The sequence below is a fragment of the Penicillium longicatenatum genome, assembly GCF_028827895.1.
Source record: "Penicillium longicatenatum strain IBT 33135 chromosome Unknown contig_6_segment0_segment0, whole genome shotgun sequence".
Taxonomy (NCBI): Eukaryota; Fungi; Ascomycota; class Eurotiomycetes; order Eurotiales; family Aspergillaceae; genus Penicillium; species Penicillium longicatenatum.
Genome location: NW_026643123.1, coordinates 2,055,699 through 2,075,311, shown reverse-complemented (window position 1 = coordinate 2,075,311; position 19,613 = coordinate 2,055,699). Strand labels below are relative to the sequence as shown.

General features: G+C 50.1%; 6 protein-coding genes across 6 annotated transcripts; 3 read left to right on the top strand and 3 right to left on the bottom strand.

Annotated features, from left to right (window-relative positions):
- Window positions 1-66: 66 nt before the first annotated feature.
- iml1 (GTPase-activating protein IML1) lies at window positions 67-5,541 on the top strand (the record flags this gene model as incomplete). Its single annotated transcript, XM_057119351.1, has 1 exon — window positions 67-5,541. The coding sequence occupies one exon, from the start codon at window positions 67-69 to the stop codon at window positions 5,539-5,541; it is 5,475 nt and encodes a 1,824-aa protein (XP_056968906.1).
- A 697-nt stretch (window positions 5,542-6,238) lies between these two features.
- Window positions 6,239-8,789, top strand: N7484_008963 (putative sugar hydrolase; the record flags this gene model as incomplete). The annotated part of the gene is made up of 5 exons (XM_057119350.1): window positions 6,239-6,271; window positions 6,344-6,458; window positions 6,513-6,576; window positions 6,659-7,592; window positions 7,650-8,789. 5 exons carry the CDS (start codon window positions 6,239-6,241, stop codon window positions 8,787-8,789), a joined length of 2,286 nt encoding a protein of 761 aa, XP_056968905.1.
- Window positions 8,790-9,090: 301 nt separating this feature from the next.
- On the bottom strand, window positions 9,091-12,690 carry N7484_008962 (uncharacterized protein; the record flags this gene model as incomplete). The annotated part of the gene is made up of 1 exon (XM_057119349.1): window positions 9,091-12,690. The coding sequence occupies one exon, from the start codon at window positions 12,688-12,690 to the stop codon at window positions 9,091-9,093; it is 3,600 nt and encodes a 1,199-aa protein (XP_056968904.1).
- Window positions 12,691-13,537: 847 nt separating this feature from the next.
- N7484_008961 (pre-rRNA-processing protein ESF1) lies at window positions 13,538-15,770 on the bottom strand (the record flags this gene model as incomplete). Its single annotated transcript, XM_057119348.1, has 2 exons — window positions 13,538-15,624; window positions 15,701-15,770. The coding sequence occupies 2 exons, from the start codon at window positions 15,768-15,770 to the stop codon at window positions 13,538-13,540; spliced, it is 2,157 nt and encodes a 718-aa protein (XP_056968903.1).
- A 352-nt stretch (window positions 15,771-16,122) lies between these two features.
- Window positions 16,123-17,890, bottom strand: N7484_008960 (uridine kinase family protein; the record flags this gene model as incomplete). Its single annotated transcript, XM_057119347.1, has 8 exons — window positions 16,123-16,606; window positions 16,665-16,896; window positions 16,947-16,988; window positions 17,046-17,159; window positions 17,212-17,254; window positions 17,323-17,467; window positions 17,532-17,659; window positions 17,720-17,890. 8 exons carry the CDS (start codon window positions 17,888-17,890, stop codon window positions 16,123-16,125), a joined length of 1,359 nt encoding a protein of 452 aa, XP_056968902.1.
- Window positions 17,891-18,214: 324 nt separating this feature from the next.
- N7484_008959 (glucose-induced degradation complex GID8) lies at window positions 18,215-19,513 on the top strand (the record flags this gene model as incomplete). Its single annotated transcript, XM_057119346.1, has 4 exons — window positions 18,215-18,232; window positions 18,288-18,367; window positions 18,572-18,767; window positions 18,986-19,513. 4 exons carry the CDS (start codon window positions 18,215-18,217, stop codon window positions 19,511-19,513), a joined length of 822 nt encoding a protein of 273 aa, XP_056968901.1.
- Between the last annotated feature and the right edge of the window lie 100 nt (window positions 19,514-19,613).

Here is a 19,613-nt window from a genome sequence, read left to right as displayed (position 1 = left end):
GGCCAATGCTAAGCTCCGGGGAAGCGGTCAATTCCTTTGCGATGCAAGGAAGCTGAAATAAAAAATATGTCTTTGCGCGGGCCCATGCGGCGGTCCCACCTTAGGCAGGTGAGCGCTGCCAGCTTGGAGACCCTTTCGACCATCCACACCGAGACATCGTATCGCGATCATGACCCCACGCCAGATGAGCGAACCGTTCGGCTATCCGCCAGCTTGGCCCGGCACCAATGCACCCTTTGGGTCCATGATGAAATGTTTTCGAGGGAGGAGATATTATTGAATCCGTCGGCGTTCGGAGAAAGCGGAATCCAGGTCGGGGATGTGGTCGAGATTCTACCCGTTCGAGCTTCTGGGGATGCAGGGCATTCTGCCTTGAAACCTGACGTTGGCGTGAAGATGGCCCGCGAAAACCATGCGGACTTGAATTTGAACTCTCAATCCGACAGCACATCCAAGTTCAAAACCCCATTGCAAAGCCGATGCTTGTTTGTGGTGAAACCTTTGCCGCAAGATGTGAAGATGCGCCATCCCAAATTAGAGATATCGGTGACCAGCAGCGTGGCCAATATTTTCGGTTTCAAGAATAGAACCCAGGTCACGCTTTCCATTGTCGATCGTGAACACTGCGCCGCGTCTCATGTTGACATTTCCTTCCGTGACCAGTACATGGTGCGGTCTGATATGTGGCGACTGGTCATGTCCGAGCTCGTCAACAAGATTGTCTACAAGGGGCAGAAAATCATGTTCATGGGAAGTATTAAGGCAACTGTCAAGAACATTTTCATTCGAGAGAAGAAGGTCCTTTCAGGGTATTTTGCGCCTCATACAATTCCCGTCTTTCGCAGCGAGTCAGCAAAGTATGTTTTGTTTATACAGATGTCCAGGGAAATGTGGGACTTTGACTCGGAAGGGTCTGGGGATATTCTGTTCAGTCGCGTGATCAACGGGTTCTTGCCAGAGCTTTTCAAGCGATGGGCTAACTCAGATGCGAAACATTTGGTCACCATTGTGCTCTTCACGCGAGTGGAATACGATGTCAATGCATCTCCGAGTATATCTCAGCTCAATTCTGGCTTAGCAGGTGCACCGGGTCCGAACAATTTTCCAACTCGGGACTTTTATCGTGTCGTCGTGAATGATATGGCAAGCGGCCATTGGACCACGATTTTGGATGAGCTCAAGAAGAATTTTAGAACTTTTTTGCGGGATGTGTCAATTTTGAAAACAGATGACCTGGATGCTGCCGCTGGAAGCGGCATCAAGATCCCTTCCAGACCACATACCGCCACAATCGCCGGTCGTCCCAGTACAGCTTTGCGAGGCAATATCCTCGAGGCCATTCATCTTGCCTCCGCTCACCTGGCATATGACCATATTGATCGAGATATGGTTCACACGGGAACATCTATCATCGTGATCACTCCAGGAAGTGGGGTGTTCGAAGTGTCATACGAGTCTTTGGCCTCTACTACAGAAGCTTTGACGAATCGTGGCATAGCTATCGATCTGGTCTGCCTAAGTCCAATGCCCCTTCACTCCGTGCCTCTCTTCAAATATCGAGAACCGGTAGAGCGTGCTTCTAGTTCCCTCGAAAGTCCGATCGAGACGCCAAAATTGTCACCTGAAGTCCACCATTCGATATCCAGTCTTGTCAGCAGATCATCTTACCTCTCCCCGGGATCTTACCTCTCCGCCACCAGGATGCGAGAGCGAGGTTTGCCTAAATCTAGAGACTGGAGCTACGGCATCCCACACTGGCTCGATATCTCATATTGGAATCCGGAAACCTATCGAGAAGCTCGGCGCATCTTGAAAAACGACCCCAATGCTCCTATCCCGCACACCGTCACTCGGCCACACAAAGCGTTTACTCCACGCGTACGCATGTATGAGATTCAAATGATGGGTGTCATGGAGAGTGAACAATCCAATATCTCTATCCCCTACCTTCTCGAGGGGCGTGATATTGTAAAACCTCGTACGTGGCTAGGTTCAAACTCAGCAGTTCGCGCCCCTCCAAGAACGCGATTCGCCAACACTTCATCCCTTAAGGCGCAATTCAGTGACAGCCTACGACCAGAACCGTTTCTTGAAAATGTTACAGATCAAAGTGAACTCCAAACCAGAGAACCGCGAAAATCTCGAAAGTCTGTCATGGCTTGGATGGACCAGTATGACGATAATATATTCGCCGCGACTTCTAAAAGGAAGGACGCACCGAAGCCTAGAAACAAGCGCCTGAGTGAGCCGGAGGTTCAGGGCACTGGTGCGCATGAACGGATGTCGGCACGATCTGTGTTGCATCTACGAGAGCATGAGAATAGTACCGCTGATGGCAGCCAAGCACTGCGCGCTGGTCCCCGAAGGATCGACGGATCTAGCGTATCTCACAAGAGCACAGTGTCTTCGAAAAGCCCGTCACCCAACAAGTCGTCACTGAAGACCAGACCAGCACCACCCGCCTCGCGAATTTCTCGAACAATCAGCTTTGCGCTTCGCGGCTTGATTTCCACTCCTCCAAGGGCCCAGGCAAGTACTGGAGTTCATGTAGAGCATGCAAACGCACTTCCGATGTCCAATCAAAGGCCCTCTGGAGGCACCTTTTCCGACACTAAAAGTATCATTTCCTTGAGCCCATCGGAGACTACATCAACGGCGACAATCAATGATGGAGCAGCATCTCCGCCATCTACCCCTCCGAGACTTTCACAACACACTAGGTTAACCCCCTCTAAGCCAATCTCCATTAAAACACCATTGAAAAAGCCATCGAACAGTTCAGAGCGACTAGAACCTGGTAGAGCTCAAGGCTCGCTATCGACGTCTGCAACAGAGACGCATTTTGTAAATCGTGATGAGGGGCTAGGTCGGCCTAACGATCACAAAGTCGAGATAACTCTCAATCACAGTTCCCGTGATACCTCAAGAAACTCTCCAGGAAAAGCTCTTTCGCCCTGGGTACGATCAGTCAACCCTTGCAACACTCCAAAGGATGTGCTGCGCAAGACCAGCTGGTTTGGTCGTTGGCAACACGCGTATCCTCGTCCCCCTCACGTTGCGGTGGTTAAATGGAAGAGCTTGAAATCACCTGCGGTGCTGCCTTTAACTACAGAAGAATTCCCAACTTCAAGTGAACTTACGTCGGATTATCTACAGACGCCATACCGCGTTTTCGCGAATGACGATGCAGAGGGTATCGAGGCACCAAAGACTCGAGGGTTTCTCCTACGAGAAATGATCTCGCTTCGATTGTCTCATGGCTTTCAAATTGTTGTGGGCCGAAATGTGGCAGAAGTCTCAGCACAACCGGCCCTTGAGTCGCTTAATGTTTTTGACACCCGAGGACTCGAACGAGATGGGGTTATTGTTTTCCTCTCTAAAGGCAATGCAATCCATCGTCTCATCACTGTAGATGGAGGGGAAATCGAAGTGACTCGCTTCACACATCACACGGCAGCGGCCCTCATGTCGCCTAAACGATCCACTTTCACGCTGTATCAGCCGGCCATGAGAACAATTCTGAGCCAGGAGTATGAGATCAAAGACATCAAGCTGGACCCCACTGCTGAAGAGTATAATTGGAATCTTGCTGATAATTATCTGGCGGGCCACCGAGACTATATTCATAACCCAGCACAACAGCTACATTTCTGGCGGGTCCGTTATGTATTGATCCCAATGCAACTACACCCCCACTCTCGACGGCATCTACAATCATTCAATGAGGACAACGAGGAGGAGATCCATTTGCTCGGTATCAGCCAGTTAACTCACATTTGGCAACGAAACAAATATGTCTCTCCAGAGGAAAAGCGATTTGAGTCTGCGAACAGAAAGAGAGATCAGAATCCACTCAACATTATGTATCAAACACGAAATCCGTCCGAGGTCGTCGCAGCTGAACTTGATCGTGTACTGCTCACCGACCCTGGGCTTGACAATCCACCCGCTCAGCTTTTGCCTGAGGCAGACCTGCTTGAGAGGTCTGGTGACCTCATAACGGTACTTTCGCAGATGATCCAAGGCGAGAAGGGGGTGCGGATGATGGATCGACGATGGCACTGGAGGCTACACTATAACTGTTTTATTGGGTTTGAGCTTACCACTTGGTTGATACAAAACTTCCGGGATATCGAGACCCGTGAGGAAGCAGTCGAGTTTGGCAATGAGTTGATGAAACACGGGCTATTCCAGCACGTCGAGAAACGACACAACTTCCGAGACGGCAATTATTTCTATCAGATTTGCGCTGAGCATCGTATCACGCGTCCTGAATCTCGAGGTAGTTGGTTCCCCCAGCTTCGAGCAGACAAGTCAATGCCCTCAACTCCGGCAATTGGAAAGGATTCTCCCTCCAGTCTTCGCGCTCGCTCTGATAGCATTGATGAGCGCATGCCGCAGACGCCGAGTACCCCATCCAAGACCAAGAACAAAGTTGCAATCATGCTGTCTAAGACCTTGAAGTATGATGTAGACAATCGCAAGCGGTCAAATCGCCCTGAGGTGATCGACCTTCACTACGATAGATTGCACAATCCCGAGAACTGCTTCCACATCGAGCTTAGCTGGATGAGCACCACGCCAAAGTTGATTGAGGATACCGTTCATTCGTGGGCCTCCACCGCAGAGAAGTTTGGTCTGAAGCTGGTTCAGGTGCCTATAGCTGAGGCCTGCGCCATCGATAAGACGCAGCCGTTCCGAAAGCCTTATAGGATCTCACTGAAGGTTCCACCACCCAAGGGACCGTTACATACAGTTTTCAACAACGCTTCTTTCGCACAGCCAGGGCCACCGGACCACCTCTATTACCAGAAGTGTATCTTGCGCAAGTTCGACTTTGTTCTGGATTTCGAAGCGTGCACTGCATTCCCGGCTGATGTTGAAGTCTCATTCTCTTGGGGCAAGCCTGATTATAAGTACCCGCAGTATATCCACCGCAATGGCAGTCTGCTTGCTCAGATCACGGATGAGGGAGATTTCCTACTTCTCGCCAACCGACTGGTCAGTACCCGCAGCGTCGCGAGCAGAGACGCAGGCCGCTATGATCATGGCCGTTCAGACTATCGTGGCCGTGCACCAAATCACGACTCTCTCGATCGCCTTTCTCCACGCCTGTCTCCACTGATCCGTCCTTTGCACGATATTGGAAGCCCCATACCTTCGGCAGCTGCACCAAATATCGACTCGGCAAATCTGTACCGTGCGCCAGAGCATATTCTCAACGGTCTAGCTGATTTCTGCAAAGATGCAGCCGCACTCGAGCAGTTTTACAGCGAGGCTCATATTCGTCCAGCCTCAACCAAGGCCGAGCCTGCCACTGCTCATCTCATGGATACCTCTATTCCATCACTTGAGCTTCCCGCCAGTGTCGTCAGCCACCACATCTCGCCTCCGCCGGGATTGCCCTCTAGGGTGGTTGGGGATTCTCGTGACACAAGGGACGGACTGAAGTCGCCAGAGATGTCGCGGACCAGGGCTCGCGGTGAGAGTGTGAGCTACATGGGCAGTCCACGGAGCGGTAGCCTCCGACCTCTGATTTAAGAACGGCTATATTGTCCCACTACTGTATCACGCCCCTAATTACCCTGTACCTAATATTATGCTCTGAGATACTGTGTATGACCAAAAATATCGGAAACGTTTGATGCTGTATCACGCCATCCATGGATCACTCAACCTGCCAACCTAGGACCACTTTTTGAGCACGAGCTCGACAAGTAACTCATCCCGCATAGAAAATTACCCGAATACTGCAATCAAACGAAAGACAAGTGCCAAGGAAGGAGCCATTTAGCCAAAAAGCGGCCAATTCACCCGGACCAATCCTTGGTCGGGTGGCTGCGCTAGTTATAAATAGGCTTAGCTATACATTCTGGAGCTCTAAGCTCTTATCATAGGTCCTCAGTAGCTGTGGGACGTTGCCCCGCTTAACGTGTCTCCTGCAAAATAGACCAAAGAAATTGTATGCGTAACTGGCTGTGGATCTGGACTGCTTCTCTTGTCGGACGGTTGTCCGTGTCGAATGCGGTTGTTCGGGTGTGTAGCTACTTGAAAATGGGCTTTTCACGTTCTTTTACTACAATTTTCTTGCATATTTTCAAGCATCATTCAATTTTGACCTTAAAAGGTCATCTATCCTCCCTATACTCTATTCTAGCGAGTTCGAGGGTATCCCTGTTGTTACATCTAACTACTCCGTCTATACCCCACCGTCTATCGCAGCAGCATACTTGACAGGATGAAGTTCACAGCTGGCATGTGGTGCCTACAAGTAAGAGATTATCCTTGTCTTTTGCAAATTTAAACCAAAAAAGGAAAACACTAAATTATACGGTGTTCCTAGGAGGGCATCCACATTGACTGGATGAGCAACGTGGAGCGACTGCGGATCGAACAAGAAGGCGTCAATCTACTTTTAAACAAATTCCAACGACACCGCGGCGATACCTTGAACTCGCGTATGTGTCTTTGCAATTCAACCCCAGGTCAGGACCACAAATAACATTCTACAGCTACAATCTCGGCTCAGGTGACCTCTCCACAGGAGGGTATTATCGGCGTGAAACTAGTGCACTGGTAAATTCTCCACCAATCAACACCCTGAAATCTACACTTCCAATCCATGTTCATTTCCATTCAATTTACTCACTTTCCCCAGGGCAGGACAAGTCGACAATGGGCCACATTACGAGATTAGCCAATCCAATGGACACACCAGCATTAACCATGACAAGAATACCAACTCCCTGGTCTATGGCAGCGGGCCTCTGCAACTCGATATCAACACCGCGGCCAACGAATTAAATCTCGTCTTCCGCTCTCCCTCTAACAAAAAACTCACCGGTCACTCGGGCCGCTCCATTGGCTATGTCCGCGATGCCCGCAGCGAGAAATACCGGACCGGGGACGGTATCTACGCTGAAAAGCAGGGTTACATGCTCATGGGCCTTGATGTAGGCGTGGGCGAGAAAATTTACGGATTGGGTGAGCGATTCGGACCGCTCACAAAGAATGGACAGGTTGTTGATATCTGGAATGAGGATGGTGGCACCTCCTCCGAGCTGGCATACAAGAACATTCCATTCTACATGTCCTCGAAGGGGTATGGTGTCTTCATCAACCACCCTGGAAAGGTCAGTTTGGAGGTTCAATCAGAGCGCACGACTAGAGTCAACGTCTCTATCCCTGGTGAGGAAATTGAGTATTTCGTTGTGTATGGTGAGACGCCTAAGGATGTGTTGAGACGTTATACTGGGCTGACAGGACGGCCGGGACTTGTGCCGTCTTGGAGTTACAATCTGTGGTTGACGACTAGCTTCACAACGAACTATGATGAGCAGACTGTGACTGGGTTTTTGGATGGATTCCGGGATCGGGATATCCCGCTAGGTGTCTTTCATTTTGACTGTTTCTGGATGAAGTCTTACCAGTGGTGTGATTTCGACTTTGATACGGAGATGTTCCCTGATGCTGGAGGATATATGAAGCGACTCAAGGAGCGAGGTCTGCGCATTAGTGTGTGGATTAATCCGTATGTGGGACAGGCGTCGCCATTGTTTGAGGAAGGGAAGAAGAATGGTTACTTCATCAAGGTATGTGAGATGTGGGATTCTATTCTTACAAACATCTTCCACCACTAACATTCCTAGCGTACCGATGGCTCCGTCTGGCAGTGGGATATGTGGCAAGCCGGTATGGCTGTTGTGGACTTCACCAACCCAGCCGCATGTCGCTGGTACTCTGGCCATCTAGAGCGTCTCATGGAGATGGGCGTGGACAGTTTCAAGACTGACTTTGCGGAACGAATTCCCTCAAAAGGAATCAAGTACCACGACAACTCAGACCCTGAGAGGATGCATAATTACTATGCTCTCCTCTACAACCGCATCGTGTACGAAACGCTCGAAGCAGGCGTGGGCCACAACCAAGGCCTCCTGTTTGCCCGCAGCACCGCTCCAGGTGGCCAGAAATACCCCGTACACTGGGGCGGGGACTGCGAGAGCACATTCGAAGCGATGGCCGAGTCTCTTCGTGGGGGTCTCAGTCTCATGCTTTGTGGATACATCTTCTGGGCATCTGATATCGGAGGATTTGAAGGAACTCCGCCACCAGCGCTTTACAAGCGATGGGTACAGTTCGGACTTTTGTCATCTCATTCCCGGCTCCATGGATCATCTTCGTTCCGGGTTCCTTGGATTTATGGCGAGGATTGTTCTGCTGTGCTACGGGATTGCGTGAAGCGGAAGATTCTTCTTACGCCGTATATCCTGCAGGAGGCATTGAGGGGACACCGAGACGGCACGCCGCTGATGAGGCCGCTTTTCTTGGAGTTCCCCGAGGATCTGAATACGTATGCTATTGATACGCAGTACATGTTCGGATCGAATTTGCTGGTTGCGCCTGTTTTCACGGAGGAGGGTGAGGTGACTTTCTATGTCCCACAGGTTGAGGGTGCTGAAGGGAAGTGGGTTTCGTGGTTTGATCATTCCAAGTCTTATGAGGCTGGCCGATGGTATACCGAAATTCACGACTTTGATACGCTGCCCATTCTTGTTCGCCCGGGGTCGGTTACATTGATCAATCCCACGCTCAAGGCACCGGATGATGATGCACTGTCCGGAATTCAAGTGTTGGTAAATGGTCGTTTAGCTTCTAAATCGACTGTGGAAGTTGTGGATCCAAGTCAAACGGACGTGATCTTGAAGACAATCCAGCTCTCACCTACAGAGGATGGACAGATAGTTCAGTGTGAGGAACATTCCATTGAAGTTGTGATCATCAAGGCGTAGTAATCCAAGCCAGGCAGAATACTTTCATAGAGAATATTTAGTGAAATGGCAATTTGGAATCAAATTTTCTTTGGTGATATTGGATGGAAATGATGGGCCTTACAATGCGTGCAAGGCCTCGACAAATAATGGGTATCATGTCAGAACAAGGGACAAATGGATGCAAATAAGAAAAATCAAAAACACCATCAGCCACGCGTTAACCTAGTGCTAATGACTTGATGGTTGGGCAAAAGTTACAATGCAACGTATGTTAGGAATTGCAAAAGCTCGGAACGTGTACAATCCAGCGTCAAGCAATTTACCAGGCTTCTTCGACATCAAGGAGCCATTTCCGAATGCCTTCACGTAGAGTGTTATCGGCGCCTGCCATGGCTCGTCTGCGTTCTCGGTCCGCTAGCCCCAACTCATTGTCTACATCTTCGCGGCAGTGTTCGGCAGTGACAACACGGACAACCTCTTCAAGTGCACCAAGGACCATCTTGCGACACTCGGTACGGGGAACTTCGATCGGAGGATCTTCACCACGAGGAGTCGTTTGACCTTTGTCCTCGGCTCTGCGAGCACGTGTTGGGGATGGCGCCCGGGAGTGAGCAAGCGACGAATAGCCGCTTTGGCCGAGAACTCGCTCAACAGCATCAACGAGAATACCATCAAGGTCCATGACAGGCTCTTCGATAAATCGCTCCTCCACATATTGCGGGTCGTGTCCTTCGAGAACGGTGACTTCTGGGGACTTGGCATACCCAGAAAAGAAGCCAGAAAATGATGTCGAGGAGGCTGTGGAGTTACGAGTGTGTCCAACAGCTGGGGAAGGGGGAGTATGGTTTGGCCCATAGTGGTGACCCACGATAATTTTGCGTCTCAATCGCAGACGCTTGACAGAAGAAGATCGAGTGTCCGCAATCAAGGTTGTTGCAACATCCACCCATCGCTCTGACCCTTCTGCATCAGGAGTTGATGGAATATATGGCGAAGGCTCAGCCTGCATCGCGCGTTTGATGTCTGCTTCCAGAGTAGCATAAGGCCGTACTGCTTGCAGGGAGAAATCTTCATGGAACAATTTCAACCATCCAGCGACGTGTGTACTAGGCCCATCGTTTTCTTTTCCAGCATTGTGGAATCCAGAGCCGCTACTGTGTGTGGATGCAATGGCATCGAAACTGGTGATGGATGTCCTTGTCTTCTTGGGTGAGGCAATGGTAGAATCACCAGAAGAGGAAAGTGACAGGAATCCAGGAAGTGGAAGATCAACATCTACAATCCCTTCTTCCGCCCGAACGGACAACTTTAAGGGGGATTCACGAGCTTGGCTCGTAAGGGATGATGGTCCCGGGGAATCGTCCTCAGCACTATGGGTGGTGGCAGTTGGAATCGAAATGTTCCCACTAGTAGGCGCAGTATCGGGACGATGCTCCGGTATGTCCTCTGTAGCCTCTTTGACCATTTGGCTCAATGTAGGCTGAGCACGCATGGGTGGGCCAGCAATTGTAGAGACTGATCGCTTGCGTGCATCAGCCGGGGAATAAATATCACCGACCTTACTTGACGAATCCTGCCGTGAGCTCCATAGGCCAGAGAATAGACCGCCCCAGCGACCTTCGGCAGATGGAACACTGCCATTCAAACCCAAGTTCGAGCTGTCACTTCTTTGCAGGTTCTTCAATAAATTCTCCGATGCCAAGCTTTCATTGGCGTTTGTGGCACGGTCAGATCCTCCTTGACTAGTGCGACTTTGTTGTGATGTGAAATGTGGAACAGGGACCGTGCTCTTCTGGGTTATCATGGAGGTTGTTGCTCCGCTGGCAGGTTTGGCCCGTGGGTCCTTTGCCTGAATGGTAGCACTGAGCGTTTTGATTGAGCGAGCATCGGATCCCCTGCGGGCTGACGTGGTCTCGGTTGCAGAGGGTTGTTCGATCCCATCAGATGACCGCTGAGCCGTGTCTTGAGATGAAACGCTTACTGAGCGTCGGTGATGACTGATATCGCCTTGGCATAACCGCTGCGCACGAGCACGGCGCTCGATTGCTCTTCTCAAGGATTCCTGTCGAAGCACTGGTACTGTAGGTGGACTCTGGGAAACGGCGCGCATGGATGCCGATGTGCCAGGTCGAAGTGGGGAGGGCAGTGGCTCTATCCGCTGCTTGGAGGGAAGGAAAGCCGACAGCAAGAAGATGAGACGACGAGCTGTCATTTTGTCCGGACAAACAACCACAGTTCGGTGGGTAAGAACAGGATCGAGATCCTGTTGAGCCTTTTGCTGCTGATTGTGCCGGCGGCGGTACCACTCTGGGCCGAGGGCATTGAGCCACTCCGTGTGGTTGCCCAAAAACGCCGTGAGCAGAACTAGGAAGAAAAAATTACTCTCTTTGTCGCCAAGGCCTCGAACAATGGAACGACCTTCTTCTCGCCACACGCCCCAGCGACTTTGGCCGGTCACAACGTATGGAGTCTGGAGGGCTAGGCCGATGCGACGGCTACTGCGAATTGCTTCCTCCTTTAGCTTGGAATTCACAGACAAGATGTTGGCAGGCAAATGGACAATCGTTTGGTTAGTCCGTTGCATATTGGGTGGTTTGTCGGGCTTGGGGTGTGGCCCTGACAAAGAGTCGACCTTCCTCAATAGAAAGAGGATTTCGTTCCGCGCGAGTCGCTCTAGGTGAGATAAAGTCCGAGTAATGACATCCCAATGGTCGACCAGAAGATCCAAACGCTCATCCAAGCTTGCAGGAGGAGATGCGGATGACAAACTATCGTCAAATAGAAACCCAGGCCAACGGTAGTCTGAATCCAATGAGCTAGACATCCCTGGCCGAGGGGAATCAGGACCGAGAGTACTGAAACGCGACACAGGTCGTGCGGCATTTCGTGCCAGTAAAGGAATTTGGATGATAATCGCGACAGCATACATTGGCGTTTTTTTCTCCTTTATCTTCTTCCGTTTGGAGATATCTGGGAATGGAAACCCCATCTCAGGCAGAGACTCTTGATATAGAGCACTGGCATAATCCTGTCGCTCAGCAGAAGCCTCGGCTCCCTCTGGAAGGTTGACGCTAAACATCCGGGTCACGAGAACGGTAACTTTGGAGGGTGGCTTGTCCGGTCCCTTGGCTGGTCCAAAGTCCGCTGAGCTTCCAGTAGTGTAGGCCCGAGCAAGTGGACTACGCGCTGCAGGCGACATGCTCGCTCCTGTTGGTGGATCATCATCTGCAGAGATGATGTGCATTTTTGTGGAGGATCCACGATAGCTAAAGGCGCTACTACCGAAAATGCAATTGAGAAGACCAGTATCATTGGTGTCTGATGAATGCCGCGAAGTGCCATAGTCATGTTGTGTTCCGGTCTGTGCAAGTGTCGAGCTGCGTCCTCGAGCTCGTGAGAAAGCACCAGAGCCCGCAGGTATTGGCCTTCGTGCATCTGCGGCCGAGGAGAGAGGGCTGGATTCAACGACGGAGGATTGTGTGAGGAAATTTCGACGAGAGCCGCGAGATAAGCTGGACACCGTGCGGGAATGTTTGGTGCCGGCCTGATCAAGACCTTGTGAGTCAATCCCGAGGCCTGTAGGTGACGGATCGGATGCACGAGTGTCTAGCAAGATACACGCATCACGGTCCCCCAGAGCGTTCTGGGCCACAACCACTCGGAAATCTTTGATAGCATCCAATTCCATTCCTCCACGGTCATCGTAGGCACCAGCTGTTGAAGCGTTCGGGGAGTGAAACGTGGTCTGGAGTGGGTACGTATGGGTGTTGGAACGGCGGAGCAGGCTGGCATCGGGGAAGAGAAGGCCGGAGGTGTGTTCCTCCTCGGTGACCGATTCGAGAGGTGTGCCATTGTTTCGTGGGTTAAAAGACGCTGGGTTTAGACTTGAAGCAGCTGTGCTTAAAAGTCGACCCAACATGGTGAAGTTGTACCACGGGAAAGCCCGGAATAAATGTAGTTGAAGATGCAGAGAAACAAAGACGGCCCGTTCTAGAGAGGCTGTGTAACTATGGGTATCAGACAGCTAGATATAACTAGACTGCATCTACCCATTTCTTAATTCCACTCGACAGGTACCATCATCAACAGATGGTAAGAGGGGTGAGAAAGCGTGTGATTGAGGGGAGAGGTTAAGTGGGATGGGTTGCAGGACAGAGTGGGGCGATTGAAGAGGCAATTGGGAATTGGTGGATTAAGCACCCCACAAGCGAGCTGGGTGGGTATAATCTGACAAAGATCAATTAGCCCCAGGAATTGGGACAAGGAGCAGTTCTTGAAGAGAAAGAATGTATGTGGGGAGATGGGCTCTAGAAAGGGTGGAGAGAGGCCGCAAGTTGAAAGAGGCGGTGAAGGAGCGGACAACGGGCATGCCACATGATCTCAGCCTCAAGGTGACACCGCATTACGCATTTTTGGTTCGAGGTTACGCGCTGTTCGACTCGGTGAGAGGTTCTGATCGTCGGTCCTACGGTAAGCTTAGAGATTGGGGGGGGGGGAGGATGTCGTAATTTCCTGGGTAGCTCGAAGGATACATGAGGCACCGCATTATCAATCCGAGGCAGCTCTACTATATGTATACATATGTGCCCGGGATTCATGGATAAAGTATGCGATTACATACCTACCTATATGTAGTTCAGACATCTATCTGAAATCACCTCACCCCAACCTGGAAACCAGCCCGTGTTGAAAAAAAATGATATCATGAAATATTTTGTTATCCACCTAAAGTGATCGATTCTGATCTGAATACATAACTGACACTATCATGCCTTCGATTGCCGTTTGACCTTTTCCACCAGGAGTTTCAGATCCGAATTAGAATCTTTCTTCTGCTTCTTCTTGCGGTCGTTGGTAGAGGAGACTGCCTCGGGTTCACCATCATCACGGGCGTGCCTGCGCTTGCGGCCCTCATCGAGTAGGGCCTTCATGCCAGTAGTAGCCTTGAACCGGGGGTTCGTTGGATCAATAGCAAATTCATGACTCTCAAACAGACGGGAAAAACGGGGATCCTGGGTATCAACATTGAAATTATCTTCAACGGCTGCTGGCTTGGCTTTGCCCTTGCCCTTGCCCTTGCCCTTCCTCCGAGCTTGTTTCTCGGCCTTTTCGATCTCGGTCATATCAAAGTGTTTGATGGCCGCCTTCTTATCGTCCACCATTAGGAGTTCAAGCTCAGCCCGCTGAGCAGCAGAAGCAGCCTCTTCAGCAGCACGCTCCTCACGCTTCTTGCGCCTCTCCTCTTTGCGAATGGAAGCAGAAGTGGCCTTACCATCGGGATCTTCGAAGAAGGGATCATTGAAACCGAGGTCTTCCGCCTCTTGTGGTGCCTCGGCAGCAGGCTCCTCATGATCACTGGTAGCTCCCTTAGTTTCGTCAGAGGGTTCACCTTGGTTTCCAGACTTGAGCTTCTCCTTTCGGCGCTTCTTGCGCTCGCGCTCCTTCCGCACATATTTATCAATTGTGCTCTCCTCTATTTCCGGCTCGTTTTCGAAAATGGTGTCCTTTCCTTTACCGCCTGCCAGACCAGATGTAAATGTGACTTCCATCTCGCCGACAGGACCCTTCGACTTGGAAGAGGGGGCAGGCTCCGCGCTCAGACCCAGCAAAGCACGCATGCGCTGTCTCTCGGCTTCCCGCTTGGATAGTTTGACGCTTGCACCTTCACCCGAAGTGTTGTCCACTACTTCCACACCGCCATCTTCCTCATCCTCGCTGTCGGAGCTGTCACTTCCCAGGTATGCTTTTAAGTCATTTTCCTCGATTTCCTTTCGGGAACCACCAAATGCGCGTGCTTGTACCTCCTTTCGGGATTTGTCGTCCGCATCCCATGTCAACTTGACTTTACTGTGCTGCAGGGCATCTGTCACAAAATCGTTCGGTCGGTATCCATCGGGGATTCGACTGCATGAATCTCGGGGCTTGTCGTCATCGAAATCAGTGCCCTCTGGAACGAAACGTAGATCAAAGAAGTTGGCGCTGGATAGGTACTCTGCACCATCCACGAGGTCATAGACATGCTTGGCACTATCCTTGGAGGAGAATGTGAGAACAGCATAGTAGTAGCGTAGTCGTTCCAGCTGATAACGCCTCAGCTGTGTTGTGTTGAACTCCTCGCCCTCGTCGCTCTTCAGGAGAGACTTCTTGATTTCTTCCTCCTCTTCATCGGAATCAAGCTCCTCTTCATCCTCGCTTGCGACTTCTTGTTTCTTCGCAAAAATCTCCTTCGGGGGGCCCTCCACTTCTTCCTTCTCCATGCGCTCCTTTCCAAATTCACTGGGGTAAACATCAACCTTTAGCACTCGTCCCCCTGGTGGCAAGAAACTCGAGAAGACAGTCATCAGGTCCTCCGCTCGAATGTTATCCCAGTCCAAGTTAACAACGGCTATCCGATTTGTGACCTCTCCCAGAGGTACATCGACACGCTGTTTATCGGGAAATTCGAGTTCATCATCGTCGTTCTCGGCCTCCACTTCGTCTTCATCGTCATCATCGCTAGAGCTCTCATCTTCAGAAGACGAGGAAGAGAAGCCACCATCACGGGCAGGATCATAGCCAGGGGCATCGACCCGCTTCAATTCTTTTTGAACCTCGTCGTCGTCGTCGACACTGACGTTGCCATCGTCTTCTTCTTCATCCTCGTCATCATCGTCCAAGCGGTAGAATTTTTTCAATTGCTGTTTGGTGTCATCCCGAGCCAATTTGCGTCCATAGCGATCAACCGCGGCATTGCGAGAGAAGTCCTTGTCATCAAGCATATGCGCGAATCGCTTATCAAGTTTGACATGAGTCTGGCGCTTGCTGGGCAGACGATAACGAGGATCGGATTGAATGCTGGCAAATCGAGGATCGGCTGTTAAATTGACTCGCGTTAGACATTATCCTTCTCATCTGTGTATATCGTTTTGCGCATATAATAGTGAACGTACTGATCACTTTGCCGGCTTCGCCTTTGGCTCCGCCGGCCTTCTTGGACTTTTTCTTGTCTTGACCTGCCATCGTGCTCTCCAACTGCTCAAATGCAGAGAGACCAGTTAGGAACAGGGGAAATAGAAAGAGATTTGGAATATGTTGGTAGCTGGAAAGTGATCTGATCGTCAGCGGACTGCGGACATTTTTCTTTTTTTCTGCCGGAGTTTAATGGCGGTCAGACAGCACGTGCACTTTACCCGAAAAGGGTATTTGCGTCTATGTATATAAGGTTTAAAAGTCGCCAACTCCAAAACATCTGGGGACATTAGGGGACCATTACAAGTTCATTCGTAGTTTCATAAATCAGATGTCAAGTTTCGTGAGCTCAATATGTATAGTGGGCGTTTATTTACGTCATCACCCAGCTAGATGCGAACGATCAACATCCAAAGTAGCGCTTCTCCATCCACCGGGGCTCGCCATCCTCCTCAATCCGACCGACAATGATATTGATCTTGGGAAATACTGCAGCAAGGCGCTTCAAGCCAGTCTCTCCGGCTGCGCATGTCACGAAAACAATTTTTTCTTCTTGGACACCATGGTCAATCAAGACACGCACAGCCATGAGTGCAGCTCCTCCACTAGACATCTGTGGGTCTAACAGCAGGATGCTGTTGTGCTCCTCCAACTGTGGAGGGAGCTTCAAGTAGTGAAGTTCAGGCTCCTGGCTAGACTCGTTAGTCTGAATGAGAACCCGACCAGTGATGCAATCGGGGATGCTTCGCTTCAGGGCGGTTTCTAAGCAAGAACCGCCACGTAAAATCGCAACAGCTGACACAGCTCCTCGGGGGCTGAGACCCTGGTATTTATTCCCTTGTGGGGTTTCCACATTCATTGGATCATATTGGGTCATATCCAAGGCTCTGTACGCCGACTGTTAGCATACGTAAATCGAATCATTACTAGGAGTCAGGAATGTACCGCTCAATCAGAATCGAGGCAAGTCGATCAAAGTAGAAAACGAAGTCAACCTCCTCGGTCTCGGGACTCTGTAGTATAGTGTTCATTCCCAAAATCTGGGGGGTCGCAGGTAATACATGAACATTGTGCGGCAGTTCTACTTTGGCAGCGATGAGCCCGAGCCTGTGGAGTTCTTCAGTGTGCGCTTCAGACTTCTCTTGAAGCTTGCGTTGAATGTGTTTAACAACCATATCTGTAGACGATCAGGATCAAGAGCTTGAACACAGCTCCAGAGGTCCTTACCGATAGCCGTTAGATTCTCTATTCCACGGGGAATGATGATGTCTAACGAAGTTAGGTATCGCGTCAAAGTTTTCAAGCAAATACTAAATGAGTACTTACCGGAAATCCCCCGCTGAGGCGCAACAAATCTAGTGTAGGACGGTTTGACAAAGGTAAACCATTGTTTGACAATGCCTTCAATATCCCGACCTCTTTCCTTAACATCCCGAAGTACTATATAATGATGGTTTAGAATGGCCCTGTCATACGAGCAGAATTGACTCACGCCGACGGCCCAAGCAGACGTCCATGTCAGCCTCAACGAAGATCTGCATTTGATATTAGCAACTATATCTCTCTGCAAGAATGATAGACAAGTAGTAGCTAGCAAACTTACTTTGACATCTAAAAGGTCCACAATTCTGGGGTCATGTAGTGCCAAAATACCCTCAAGAATCAACACTCGAGGCGAATACAGAGTGGTGGTCTGAGCCTGACGCTGATGATCGGCGAAGGAGTAGACTGGGATGTGGCTTTTCTTTCTATTATTTTGATCAGTCAGACCAAAGCAAATTAAATATAAATTCACACAACTGTATGATTTACCCCTTCTTTAGATCCTTGAGAGTTTCCACCAAAAGATCAAAATCGATTGAGTCTGGACAATCAAAATCATATTCATTTTGATGGGCTTTGCGGTGCTCCTCAGGAGTCAAAGTCTTGTAGAAAGAGTCCTATTCCGACCGTATATTAGACTGAAAACCTATTATAGGATAGCTGTTGGGGGTTCATACCATGACTAGAATGACGACCCAGGGAAGGTTTAGCGACTTGACGATCTCAACGGCCACCGAGGTCTTGCCGGACCCAGAGCTACCTGCGATGCCGATGATGCTCAGGTCCTGCCATGGCGGAGAGTACTTCACCTCGGGAGTGAGCGAATGAAAAGGTGAGGTGGACTCCATGATCTCTAAGCTCCTCCACCATGTACTTATCAAGATCCGAAGTGTGTATGTCGTTTTCGGTTTATCTCCAACTCAATGATCGATTGGGCTTAGCGCGTGACCTTCGCTTCGTGGGTTACATAAGCGGGGCTAGCATTATTTCTTTCCGCTTTTTGCTTTCTTCTTCCGTTTCTTTTCCTTTTCTCTCTACATGGGCATTGGAAAAATCTCTTCCTCATTTACCCCCTTCCAGCGTTCTGCCTTTACTCCATGGCCGTCGTCTCTCGGGTCGCCCTCAGAACTTGACGGATAGCTTCGAAGCTCTTATGTGGCACAGCTTGCGTCATGTCATCTGCTAATCTCGTATGCGTTCTGCTGTCTTGACAGCCCTGGTAGCCGAGTTTTTAACACCGCACAGATGTCTCGTACTCCCTCGACGACCACGCCGACCTGGCACCAGTTCGAGCGGAAGGTCGACGAGGTGAAGCCATCCAAAACGTGAGTTCACCTTCCCCTTTCCAGCGTTCCCCATTTTATTCCTTTGGCCCTACGCTGTGATATGATGCATCTTGAAAACCAAGTTGGGAATCTCTCCGAAAATACATGAGGAGAATGTGTTGACTTGTAATCTGAATCACTTATTACAACTATCCTTTGCTCAACTTCGCTTTGTTGTGGACCGTGGCTAACGACAAGCTTCAGTGACATCAATTACCTGGTCATGGACTATCTCATCACCAATGGATATCCCGCTGCTGCAAAGAAGTTTGCAATCGAGGCCAATATCCAACGCAGACCAGATTTGGAATGTATTCAGGAACGGGTGGAAATCCGAACCGCCATTCACTCTGGAAATATTCAGTTGGCGATTGAGAAGATCAATGATCTTAACCCTCAGGTAAGAACAGTCCCATATTGCCGCATTCAAAATTCACATCCCTCCCCTCCCCCTGCTGTTATGATTATCAACAGTTTCATGCACCACTCCTAGAACACCCTTCGGGGAGTTGCGGATAGTTAAACATCTTCAGTCCTCAGTATGAACAGCATTCATCACATTCATCTATCTTTAAAAACACATGCCATTTTTGGACCATGGCTAACAAGATTGAATAGATTCTTGATAGCGAGCCACCTTTGCACTTTGCTCTGCTGCGTCTGCAGCTGGTTGAACTAATTCGAACTTGCACGTCTACTCCGAATGGTGATATCAGTCCGGCCTTGGATTTTGCAACATCGCAGCTAGCACCCCGTGCGACAACCCGGCCCGACTTTCTCGAGGACCTCGAGCGCACTCTCGCGCTCTTGATATTTCCCAGCGACAACCTGTCACCCTCTCTCGCCTCCCTTCTAGACCCAAGCCTTCGTAAAGACATCGCCACGCGCGTTAACGAGGCTATTCTCCATGACCAAGGTGCTGAAAAAGAGGCCCGTCTACGCAGACTGGTGAAACTCCGTGCGTTCGCAGAGACAAAGGCCCGTGCCGCCAAGAAGGATATTCCTGACAAGCTGGATATCGGCCTCGTTAGCGACAGCCATGACAACAGTAGCCTCAACAGTAACAGTAACGATCCCTACGCTGCCCAGAATGGTGCCACTGATACTATCATGGCCAACAACGGCGATACTCCTATGGTTTCATGATTCTGCTGCACATTTTAAGAATATTCTCGGGCTGTTTCTTTTTATTTATTTATTTTTTAGCATGGCGCCTCGGTGTACCAACATGGGCATGTTTCAATGG